Genomic DNA, 12,160 nt, shown 5'->3' with positions numbered 1-12,160 from the left:
TACCCACCACCTGGTTCCCACAACCTCCCACCCCCCGCCCCTTCAAAGCCCTCAGATTCTTTTTCAGAGTCCATAGTCTCTCATGGTTCACCTCCCCTTCCAATTTCCCTCAACGCCCTTCTCCTCTCTAACTTCCCTTGTCCTCCATGCTATTTGTTATGCTCCACACATAAGTGAAACCATATGATAATTGACTCTCTCTGCTTGACTTATTTCACTCAGCATAATCTCTTCCAGTCCTGTCCATGTTGCTACAAAAGTTGGGTATTCATCCTTTCTGATGGAGACATAATACTTGATAGTGTATATGGACCACATCTTCCTTATCCATTCATCCATTGAAGGACATTTTGGTTCTTTCCACAGTTTGGCGACCGTGGCCATTGCTGCTATGAACATTGGGGTACAGATGGCCCTTTTTTTCCACTCCATCTGTATCTTTGGGGTAAATACCCAGGAGTGCAATTGCAGGGTCATAGGGAAGCTCTATTTTTAATTCCTTGAAAAATCTCCACACTGTTCTCCAAAGTGGCTGCACCAGCTTGCATTCCCACCAACAGTGGAAGAGGGTTCCCCTTTCTCCACATCCCCTCTAACACATGTTGTTTCCTGTCTTGCTAATTTTGGCCATTCTAACTGGTGTAAGGTGGTACCTCAATGTGGTTTTAATTTAAATCTCCCTGATGGCTAGTGATGATGAACATTTTTTCATGTGTCTGATAGCCATTTGTATGTCTTCATTGGAGAAGTGTCTGTTCAAATCTTCTGCCCATTTTTTTATATGATTGTCTGTTTTGTGTGTGTTGAGTTTGAGGAGTTCTTTCTAGATCCTGGATATCAGTCTTTTGTCAGTACTGTCATTTGCAAATATCTTCTCCCATTCCGTGGGTTGCCTCTTTGTTTTGTTGACTGTTTCCTTTGTTATGCAGAAGATTTTGATTTTGATAAAGTCCCAAAAGTTTATTTTCACTTTTGTTTCCTTTGCCTTTGGAGACATATCTTGAAAGAAGTTGCTGTGGCTGATATCGAAGAGGTTATTGCCTATATTCTCCTCTAGGATTCTGATGGATTCCTGCCTCATGTTGAGGTCTTTTATCCATTTCCAGTTTATCTTTGTGGACGGTGTAAGAGAATGGTCGAGTTTCATTCTTCTACATATAGCTGTCCAATTTTCCCAGCACCATTTATTGAAGAGACTGTCTTTTTTCCACTGTATATTTTTTCCTGTTTTATCGAAGATTATTTGACCATAGAGTTGAGGGTCCATATCTGGGCTCTCTACTCTGTTCCACTGGTCTACTGTTTTTAATGCCAGTTCCATGCTGTCTTGATGATCACAGCTTTGTAGTAAAGCTTGAAATCAGGTAACGTGATGTCCCCAGTTTTATTTTTGTTTTTCTTAAGGAATCTCCACCATGTTTTCCAAAGTGGCTGGACCAACTTGCATTCCCACCAACAGTGTAAGAGGGTTCCCCTTTCTCCACATCCTCTCCAACCAACACGCATAGTTTACTGTTAATTTTGGCCATTCTAGCTGGTGTAAAGTGGTATCTCAACGTGGTTTTGATTTCAATCTCCCTGATGTCTAGTGATTATGAACACCTTTTCATTTATCTGTTAGCCATTTGTTTGTCTTATTTGGAGAATTGTCTGTTCATGTCTTCTGTCCATTTTTTGATGTAATTATCTGGTTTCTGAGTGTTGAGTTTGAGGAGTTCTTTATAGATCTTAGGTATCAGCTCTCTGTCTGCAGTGTCATTTGTGAATATCTTCTCCCATTCTGTGGGTTGCCTCTTACTCTTTTAATTTAAGCTCTTACCTGATTCCTTATGGCTTAATTTCTTAACCTGAAATTTTGTCTTCCATGATCTGTACTCATACAGGTTGTTGACTATTCTTTTTTTTTCAGCGTAACAGTATTCATTATTTTTGCACACACCAGTGCTCCATGCAATCCATCCCCTCTCCAATACCCACCACCTGGTTCCCCCAAACTCCCACCCCCGCCCCTTCAAAACCCTCAGATTGTTTCTCAGAGTCCATAGTCTATCATGGTTCAACTTCCCTTCCAATTTCCCTCAACTCCCTTCTCCTCTCCATCTCCCTTGTCCTCCATGCTATATGTTATGCTCAACAAGTAAGTGAAACCATATGATAATTGACTCTCTCTGCTTGACTTATTTCACTCAGCATAATCAACATGCATGGGACTGGAAGAGATTATGCTGAGTGAAATAAGTCAAGCAGGGAGAGTCAATTATCATATGGTTATTAACTATTCTTTTATTTATTTTTTATTTTCAGCATAACAGTATTCATTATTTTTGCACCACACCCAGTGCTCCATGCAATCCATGCCCTCTATAATACCCTCCACCTGGTACCCCGACCTCCCACCCCTGCCCCTTTAAAACCCTCAGATTGATTTCAGAATCCATAGTCTCTCATGGTTCACCTCCCCTTCCAATTTCCCCCCAACTCCCTTCTCCTCTCTAACTCCCCATGTCCTCCATGCTATTTGTTATGCTCCACAAGTAAGTGAAACCATATGATAATTGACTCTCTCTGCTTGACTTATTTCACTCAGCATAATCTCTGCCAGTCCTGTCCATGTTGACTATTCTTTTTAAAATGACAAGGAAACTTCATTTGACAAGAAGCCTTCATGATAGTTATAGTCACAATTGAATTCATAAGCACTGGTGAGGAATGAAATCCTTGTATCCAATATGAGAACCAGATTTCACAGTTTAGACAAAATTATGCAACTCACTTACTTAGAACAAGGTCCTTCATAATAATATAGACCTAAAATATTTTCTTTAAAAATATAAGCTAGGGCGCCTGGGTGGCTCAGTGGGTTAAGCCGCTGCCTTCGGCTCAGGTCATGATCTCAGGGTCCTGGGATCGAGTCCCGCATCAGGCTCTCTGCTCAGCAGGGAGCCTGCTTCCTCCTCTCTCTCTCTCTGCCTGCCTCTCTGCCTACTTGTGATCTCTCTCTGTCAAATAAATAAATAAAATCTTAAAAAAAAAAATAAAAAAATTTAAAAAAATAAAAAAAATAAAAATATAAGCTATACCCAAACAGATGAATGGATAAAGAAGATATGGTCCGTATATATAATAGAATATTGCCTCCATCAGAGAGGATGAATACCCAACTTTTGTATCAACAGACAGGACTGGAGGAGATTATTCTGAGTGAGATAAGTAAGCAGAAAGAGTCAATTATCACATGGTTTCACTTACTTGTAGAACATCAGGAATAACATGGAGAACATTGGGAGAGGAGAAGAGAAGGGAGTTGGGGAAAATCGGAGTGGGAGACAAAGCATGAGAGACTGTGGACTCTGAAACAAACTGAGGGTTTTGGAGGGGAGGAGGTGGTGGGTATTATGGAGGGCACATAATGCATGAAGCACTGGGTGTGGTGCATAAACAATGAATTCTGGAACACTGAAAAGAAATTATAAAAATAAAAACTTAAAAGATATATATATATATATATATATATATATATATATATATATAATCAACTAATAGCTTACATATTAGTTACATAACCTGTTCATATTGGTTCATTGACTCTGACTGGCAACCAGATCATGGGAGAAGCAAAGGCCTGAAGTACCATCAGTCAAATATTTTATAGTGTATCTATGGCCATGCACTTGCCATGCACTATTCTACATGCTGGGCAGACACTGGTGAACAAAACAAGCAAGCATATCTATTCCCCAATAACTTACATTATGGGGAGAGAAGACAGTTAATGGATAAATAAATGATATGTTAGGTTTGTAAGTAGAATAGGATCAGGAAAAATGGGAGTGCTTGGATGAAGTTTATAGTATAAAATATGATCATCAGGGGCACCTGGGTGGTTCAGTGGTTTAAAGCCTCAGCCTTTGGCTCAGGTGATGATTCCAGGGTCCTGGGATCAAGCCCCTCTTTGGGATCTCTGCTCATCATGGAGCCTGCCTCCCCGTCTCTCTCTCCCTGCCTCTCTGCCTACTTGTGATCTCTGTTTGTCAAATAAATAAATATTTTTTTAATGGGGTCATCAGGGTAAGTCTCACTAAAAAGATAACATTAAGCAAAGACGAGAAGGAGATGAAGGATTGGAAAAATGGACTACATTCAAGGCAGGGAAGCAGCTAGAGCAAAGGAGCTAAGGAAAGAGAATGACTCATGGAATTCAGCTCTAGTGGAGCCTAGTAGACCAAACTGGTAAAACTAGCTTAGAGTAGGGACAAGAAACACAGCAGGAGAGAATATTATCAGAGTGTTAATGGGAATATAGATCATGCTGGATTAACCATTATAAAAATGTTGACTTTTTCTTCAGAAAATTCCTCCAGATTTGTCACTAATGAGTACCTCTGGGGATAGGTCTCCAAGGCCAGGAAAGCTTTCTTCTTCCACCCAGCTGCTTCTAGTCCTTAAAAAATGAAGATTAATGATGCTCAGCTCCCAAGCTATATCTTCTCTACCTTCAGACACAGTCTCACCAATGTAGGCAAAGGGTCTGGGTTCTCTAGAAGGTCACCTGTCCTCAGTAAGGGCATTGAAGAGAATATATATTTCTATGGGCACAACTCATAGGGTAGAGATGAGGGAAGCCAGGAGGTAAGTGTGGAAGGTAGCACCTGGAAAACTGAGTAATGGGCTCAGGTTTCAGAGTGGAATATAGTGAAGGGAAGATCTGCCCTTACAGGGCCAAATCTGTCTGTTTCCAAAGCAGTACATCAATCAGTCTCACTGTGAGAAGCAACTTACATGGTAAAGCTGCCAACGAACACTCATGAGGATATATCTGGCAGGGAATTAAACCGATGAGTCTAGAGTTTTGAAAAAGGAGTGGAACTGAAGATAAGATTCAAGAGCCATCTGTTTATCGATAGTTAAAGATTGGAACTGGAAGACAAGAGACCAGAAAAAATGTCAGAAGTGAATAAGGAGACAGAGGAGGAGTCAGCCAAGGACTAAGAGGGAGTCTCCAGTGAGAGCACTGGGAGAGTGTGGTGAGTCCTGGGAGAAAGACGAATAATATGTTTGGAGTAAGAAAATAGGAATCAACTGTGCTATGTCTTGCTGAGAGGTCAAATAACTTAAGGACTGAGAACTGAATGCTGATCTAGATAAGCAGTGGAATAGTAAGGCCAGAAACCTGCTTGAGGGGGTTTTAGAGGAACATGGAGAGTAACAGTGTGTGATGGAGGCAATTAACTTTTTGAAGAATTTTCCAGAAATCACAGAAAAAAATGGAGAAATATTTGCAGATGCTGTGGATACACATTAGAATATCAGGGATATTGTCCATCTGAAGCTAAGGTTTTAGGTGGCTGAGATTTCTGTTTTAGATAGTCAGGACCTTACATGTTTTAACTGCCCAAATATTATTCAGATAACCTCAGTTCTCAGTCAACATGAATTATATTATTTCCAGGTGAATTACCCAAAGAGGAGATAATAACTCTGAGATTATTCAAGCAAAATCATCAAGAAGGTTCATACTGGGAGAAGTTGTGGAGATGTTGAGAGGTATGGCCATATCAAAACCAAAGGATGTGCTGTTTTTAAGAGATACAGGAGTAAGGAAAACTTAAACTTGTAGAAGGAGAAGGGCAATCCTCCAATTTCTGGGGCTTTTTTCAATTTAAATTCAATTAGCCAACATGTAGTACATCATTAGTGTTTTATTTCTGCTTTTAAAAAAGAGTTGGGGGGGCACCTGGGTGGCTCAGTGGGTTAAATCTTCTGCCTTTGGCTCAGGTCATGATCTCAGGGTCCTGGGATCCAGCCCCACATCCGGTTCTCTGCTCAGCGGGGAGCCTGCTTCTCTACCCCCCTCTCTTTGCCTGCCTCTCTGCCTACTTGTGATCTGTCTTTCAAATAAATAATAAAATCTTTTCTAAAAAGAGTTGAAAAGAATAGAGGGGAAAGTGACAAAGCTATGGTGGTCCCACATTTTGAATTCAATTCAGCAGACAAGCAGGGTCAGCATCACCTGAAACTATAGTGTGACAAATACAAATTCTCATGTTTCACCCAAGACCTAAGAACTGAATCTCTGGGGTAGAGCCCAAAAGCATGTGACTTACCTGGCTCTCCAACTGACTCTCAAGCACATGAAAGTTTGAGAAGCTCTGTTCTCGAATATATAAAAAATGTGCTACATAAAGGGGGGGACTGTCCCTTTATCCTAAATCATTTATCTGTCAGAACACTTCAGGATTACTAGAACAAGGAGGTAATGAACACATTCAGGGAAACAGGAAAGGAAACTGTGCCAAACACTTACAGAGAGGTAATGGAGCAATAATCTTTGAGACAGATCATGTGCTAAACTTGATTCTATACAGAACTATTTAAAAGAGAACAATTCCTACTCCCAAGTCATTTATAATTGATAAGAGGTAATTAATATATCATAAAGATTAGAAAACACCTTTAGACAATATCCACTTAAGGCTAGATCAACATATCTATATATTCAGAAGAAAAAAAGTAATGAGGGTTAGAATATTTGATAAATATGGTGGCAAAGGGAGAAAATTCTTCAGAGTCTTGAAGGTAATATTTGGGTGAGGAAGGAAAGATGTCAAGAGAGAAGAAGCCTGAGGCTTCAGGTCAAAGAGAGTACATATAGGAAGGCAGAAAAGACCATGAGGGATGCAGCCCAGAAGAGAGGGGAACAGGGGCCTTTAAACAGCAGAAACCCGGGGCGCCTGGGTGGCTCAGTGGGTTGGGCCGCTGCCTTCGGCTCAGGTCATGATCTCAGGGTCCTGGGATCGAGTCCTGCATCGGGCTCTCTGCTCGGCGGGGAGCCTGCTTCCCTATCTCTCTCTCTCTCTGGCTGCCTCTCCATCTACTTGTGATTTCTCTCTGTCAAATAAATAAATAAAATCTTAAAAAAAAATAAACAGCAGAAACCCTGTTTTATAGGTGGGAGGATTCTGATACAGAGGTTCTTGATAACCAGGGACAGATAGACAGATGTGATGCAGAAAGAGGTAAGGTGTCAAAGGAGCTTGAGCAAGGTAGGACCAGGCCCAGTACAGAAGTCCTACCATTTCCCATAAATGCTCTCAGCATGAATCACAGCAATAAGAGGGGGAGGCAGGAAAGTCAGCCAAGCTGTGATGGAATAAGCTGGGGATGAGTTGATGCAAGCCCACAGAAGGTAACCAAGAATATGGAGTGCAAAGACTGAAATCAGCAAGACTTCAAAGAAAAGGACCCTTACTCTCATTGGTCTGGATTTTCAGGAGAGAAGAAGTAGATACATATCTTCAGCCCACATCTCATGTATTTGTAGAAAGAACTTTTACACAAGTGTTGAAATGGAAGGAACCACTTAAGGAAGACAGCATACTGTCCTCTGGCCTTCACTCTCTATTAATTAATGTATTTGTTCTCCTTGTGACAAATACTGTCTTTCACATGACAAACACTGGGGCTACAACAGAGAAGAAAATGAGGTGCACTCTCTGCACCTCCTGGTCTTAAGGACTCCAATGTTAACTAAATACCCTCAATAAATATTAATGGAAGACAAATGTGCTTACATCTTTCACATTACAAATTTAGTAAATTCTATGAAGGTAATGTCACAGCATAGAAATGGGAGGTTTGGCTTCATCAAAGAGGTAAAGGAAAACCTCCCTGAGAAGGTCACCAACTGCTCTGAGGTAGGGAAGAGGAGCAGAGTAACTCAGAGAAGGGAAGGCCATGTGGTCATCATGGTTGGGGAGCAGAGGACAAGTGAATTGTGGGGCAACCTGAAGCTGATGAGACATTGTGAGCTCAATAAACACTGAGCTCTGTAGGACATGGTTAGGAGTTTTGAATTCTCCTAAGACCAGTGGTTCTCCAGACACTTATTTGTTTACTTATTTGTAAACAAAGAAGTGACATGTTCATATTTTCTTGTTTGATAAGATTGCTCTGGCTGCAGAGTGTAGGATATACTGATGGGGCCAGGGGGCATATTAAACTGTTCAGAGGCTCCCAGTGCTGCAGTTATCAATGACAGCTTGAACTAGAGTAATGAATGTGTAGATGTGCAGGAGCATTTACTGAGCTCCCACTGTGTGTCAAGCACCAAGCTAAGTACTGAGATGCTGTCTCTGCCTTCAAGGACTCATGGTCTTGTGATAAAAACATTCACAAACAAGAAGTTATACCATCTCATTCTTAATTAAGAAGACTTTTAAATGCAAAGAACTCCAGAAAGTCTCTGTTGTTCCCCTCATTCTCTTGTCTTTGTGCCTCTCACTTTGACCATCCTTTATGACATCCAACTCTTGTCCCTCCCATTGCTGTTTTAGGTTTTCACCCATTATTCATATTGATGGTTTTGGGAAACCCACCAGATACCAAGAGACGGGATAGAGCCTTATTTCCACCTCAGTTCCTGACAGTGAGCAACCTCTACATGATGGTCCCTTTCTTGCGGCACACCAAGACCCAGAATGAACTGCAGCAAGACTCCTGACTTTGTCTTTGTAGGACTGTCCCAAGGCCCAGAGCACAGGAAGCTCCTATTTGGTCTCTTTCTTGCCCTTTACCTGTTGAGCCTCCTAGGGAACTTGCTCCTTCTGCTGGCTATCTGTGCAGATGCACGCCTCCACACTCCCATGTACTTCTTCCTCAGCCAACTCTCCCTGGTGGACCTCTGCTTCACTTCTACCACAGCCCCTAAAATGCTTGAGGATCTATGGACAAGTAGTGGATCCATTTCTTTTCCTGGATGTCTGGCCCAGTTATATTTCTTTGCTACTTTTGCTGATATGGACAGCCTGCTTTTGACTGTCATGGCTATCGACCGCTATGCTGCCATCTGTCATCCTCTGCACTACCCACTACTGATGACTCCCTGTAGATGTGGGCTACTGGTGGGTGGGTCATGGGGGGTGGCCCACTTTGTCTCTCTGGTGCATATTCTGTCCCTATGTCAGTTATATTTCTATACTAATCAAGAGATTCACCACTTTTTCTGTGATTTTGGCCCACTCTTTCAACTTTCTTGCTCAGATACCCACCTCAGTGAGGTCCTGATGATGGTTCTGACCGGGTTGTTAGGACTTGGCCCTCTCCTCTGCATCATAAGCTCTTATGCCCATATTTTCCATGCTGTGGCTAGGGTCCCATCAGAAAAGGGGAAAAAGAAAGCCCTGGCCACATGCAGCTCCCACCTCTCTGTGGTCATCCTCTTCTACAGCACAGTTTTTGCCTCCTACCTGAAGCCCCCATCAACCTCTCACTCCATGGGGGCGCTGGTTGCTGCTGTCATGTATACCCTGGTAACTCCCACTCTCAATCCTTTCATTTACAGTCTGAGAAATAAGGATGTGAAGAGTTCACTTAAAAGTGTTCTAGGTTTAGAGGGTTCATAGGATTGTGAATAATCCCACATAAACAACTATTTTGGGGGAAATCCCTCTCCACATCACCACCACAATTACAAGGCGAGTCAGTTAACACCAAGCCTGGTACAGAGCATTAGATAATCTATGGGAAAGATGGGAAAGAACACTAAACTAAGTTCAGGAGAACTATGATCTAGGTCCCACCTCAGGTAGGGGTTTCTCTGTCTCTCTCTGTCTCTCTCTGTCTCTCTCTCTCTCTCTGTGTCTTTCTCTCTCTCCATGGTAAGGATCTTCATTATTTGTCTGTTGATAGAAATAGCAATGGGAATCAAAATGATCATAGTGATGGCAATATATGATCAATTTTCAATAGCATTAGTGTTAGAATACAATTTAAAGAAAAGTTAATCCAAGCCACTGTTAGGGTGTGTATGTGTGTCTGTCTGTCTGTCTGTCCGTTTTTCTGCATGTAGTGTTTGTATAAACACAGCATTTTACTTTTTCTCTGAATGTCTATCCTTCAGCTGGATACTGGCTGCCACTGAACAACAGCATATTGACGGGAACATACAGATACATATAATATTTATAATCAGGTATAGTACATAGATACATTATACCTAGTGGCTTATCCCATGTTTTTATTGCCTTTACATAAAGATTTTTTTAACATCTTAATTTTATTTTACTTTTTTCAGTGTTCCAAGATTCATTGTTTATGCACCCACCCAATGTTCCAAGCAATATGTGCCCTCTTTAATACCTACCACCAGGCTCACCCATCCCCCTACCCACCTCCCTTCCAAACCCCTCAGTTTGTTTCTCAGAGTCCATAGTTTCTCATGGCTCATCTCTCACTCCTATTTCTCCCAATCACTTTTCCTTTCCTTCTCCTAATGTCCTCTATGTTATTCCTTATGCTCCACAAGTAAGTGAAACCATATGATAATTGACTTTCTCTACTTGACTTATTTCACTTGGCATAACCTCCTCCAGTTCCATCCATGTTGATACAAAAGTTGGGTGTTCATTGTCTCTGATGGAGGCATATTACTCGATTGTATATATGGACCACATCTTCCTTATCCATTTGTCCATTGAAGGGCATCTTGGTCCTTTCCACAGTTTGGTGACTGTGGCCACTGTTGCTATGAATATTGGGGTTCAGATGACCCTTCTTTTCACTACATCTGTATCTTTGGGTAAATACCCAGTAGTGCAAATGCAGGTCATATGGTAGCTCTATTTTTAACTTTTTGAGGAACCTCCATACTGTTTTCCAAAGTGGCTGCACCAACTTGCATTCCCACCAACAGTGTAAGAAGTTTTCCCCTTTCTCCACATCCTCTCCAACACTTATTGTTTACTGTCTGGTTGATTTTGGCCATTCTAGTTGGTGTAAGGTGGTATTTCAATGTAGTTTTGATTTCAACCTCCCTGATGGCTAGTGATGATGAACATGTATTCTTGTACCCATTAGCCATTTGTATGTCTTCTTTGAAGAAATATCTCTTCATGTCTTCTGCCCATTTCTTGACATGATTATCTCTTTTTTGAGAGTGGAGTTTGAGGAGTTCTTTATAGATCTTGGATATCAGGGCTTTGTCTGTAGTGTCATATGCAAATATCTTCGCCCAGTTCATGGGTAGCCTCTTAGTTTTGTTGAGTGTTTCCTTTGCTGTACAGAAGCTTTTTATCTTTTTTAAACAATGAAACAAGATGGGATTGGGAGGGAGACAAACCAAAAGCAACTCTTAATCTCACAAAACAAACTGAGGGTTGCTGGGGGGAGGGGGTTTGGGAGAAGGGGGTGGGATTATGGACATTGGGGAGGGTATGTGCTTTGGTGAGTGCTGTGAAGTGTGTAAACCTGGTGATTTACAGACCTGTACCCCTGGGGATAAAAATATATGTTTATAAAAAATAAAAAATAAAAAATAAAGAATGGAAAAAAAATTTTATTTATTTTCAGTGTAACAGTATTCATTCTTTTTGCACCACACCCAGTGCTCCATGTAATATGTGCCCTCTCCAATACCCACCACCTGGTCCCCCAAACCTCCCACCCTCCCCCCACCACTTCAAAGCCCTCAGATTCTTTTTCAGAGTCCATAGTCTCTCATGGTTCACCTCCCCGTCCAATTTCCCTCAACTCCCTTCTCCTCTCTAACTCCCCATGTCTTCCATGCTATTTGTTATGCTCCACACATAAGTGAAACCATATGATAATTGACTCTCTCTGCTTGACTTATTTCACTCAGCATAATCTCTTCCAGTCCCGTCCATGTTGCTACAAAAGTTGGGTATTCATCCTTTCTGATGGAGGCATAATACTCCATCGTGTATATGGACCACATCTTCCTTATCCATTCATCCATTGAAGGACATCTTGGTGCTTTCCACAGTTTGGTGACTGTGGCCATTGCTGCTATAAATATTGGGTACAGATGGCCCTTCCTTTCACTCCATCTGTATCTTTGGGGTAAATACCCAGGAGTGCAATTGCAGGGTCATAGGGAAGCTCTCTTTTTAATTTCTTGAGGAATCTCCACACTGTTCTCCAAAGTGGCTTCACCAGCTTGCATTCCCACCAACAGTGGAAGAGGGTTCCCCTTTCTCCACATCCCCTCTAACACATGTTGTTTCCTGTCTTGCTAATTTTGGCCATTCTAACTGGTGTAAGGTGGTACCTCAATGTGGTTTTAATTTGAATCTCCCTGATGGCTAGTGATGATGAACATTTTTTCATGTGTCTGATAGCCATTTGTATGTCTTCATTGGAGAAG

General features: G+C 41.6%; 1 protein-coding gene across 1 annotated transcript; it reads left to right on the top strand.

Moving 5' to 3' along the window:
- Nucleotides 1-8,477: 8,477 nt before the first annotated feature.
- On the top strand, nucleotides 8,478-9,401 carry LOC309855514 (olfactory receptor 1M1-like; the record flags this gene model as incomplete). Its single annotated transcript, XM_082715874.1, has 1 exon — nucleotides 8,478-9,401. One exon carries the CDS (start codon nucleotides 8,478-8,480, stop codon nucleotides 9,399-9,401), a length of 924 nt encoding a protein of 307 aa, XP_082572000.1.
- Between the last annotated feature and the right edge of the window lie 2,759 nt (nucleotides 9,402-12,160).

Source organism: Mustela nivalis (genome assembly GCF_964662115.1).
Source record: "Mustela nivalis genome assembly, chromosome: 20".
Classification (NCBI taxonomy): Eukaryota; Metazoa; Chordata; class Mammalia; order Carnivora; family Mustelidae; genus Mustela; species Mustela nivalis.
The sequence above is the reverse complement of the archived record's forward strand: the minus strand, read 5'-3'. Positions and strand labels throughout refer to the sequence as shown.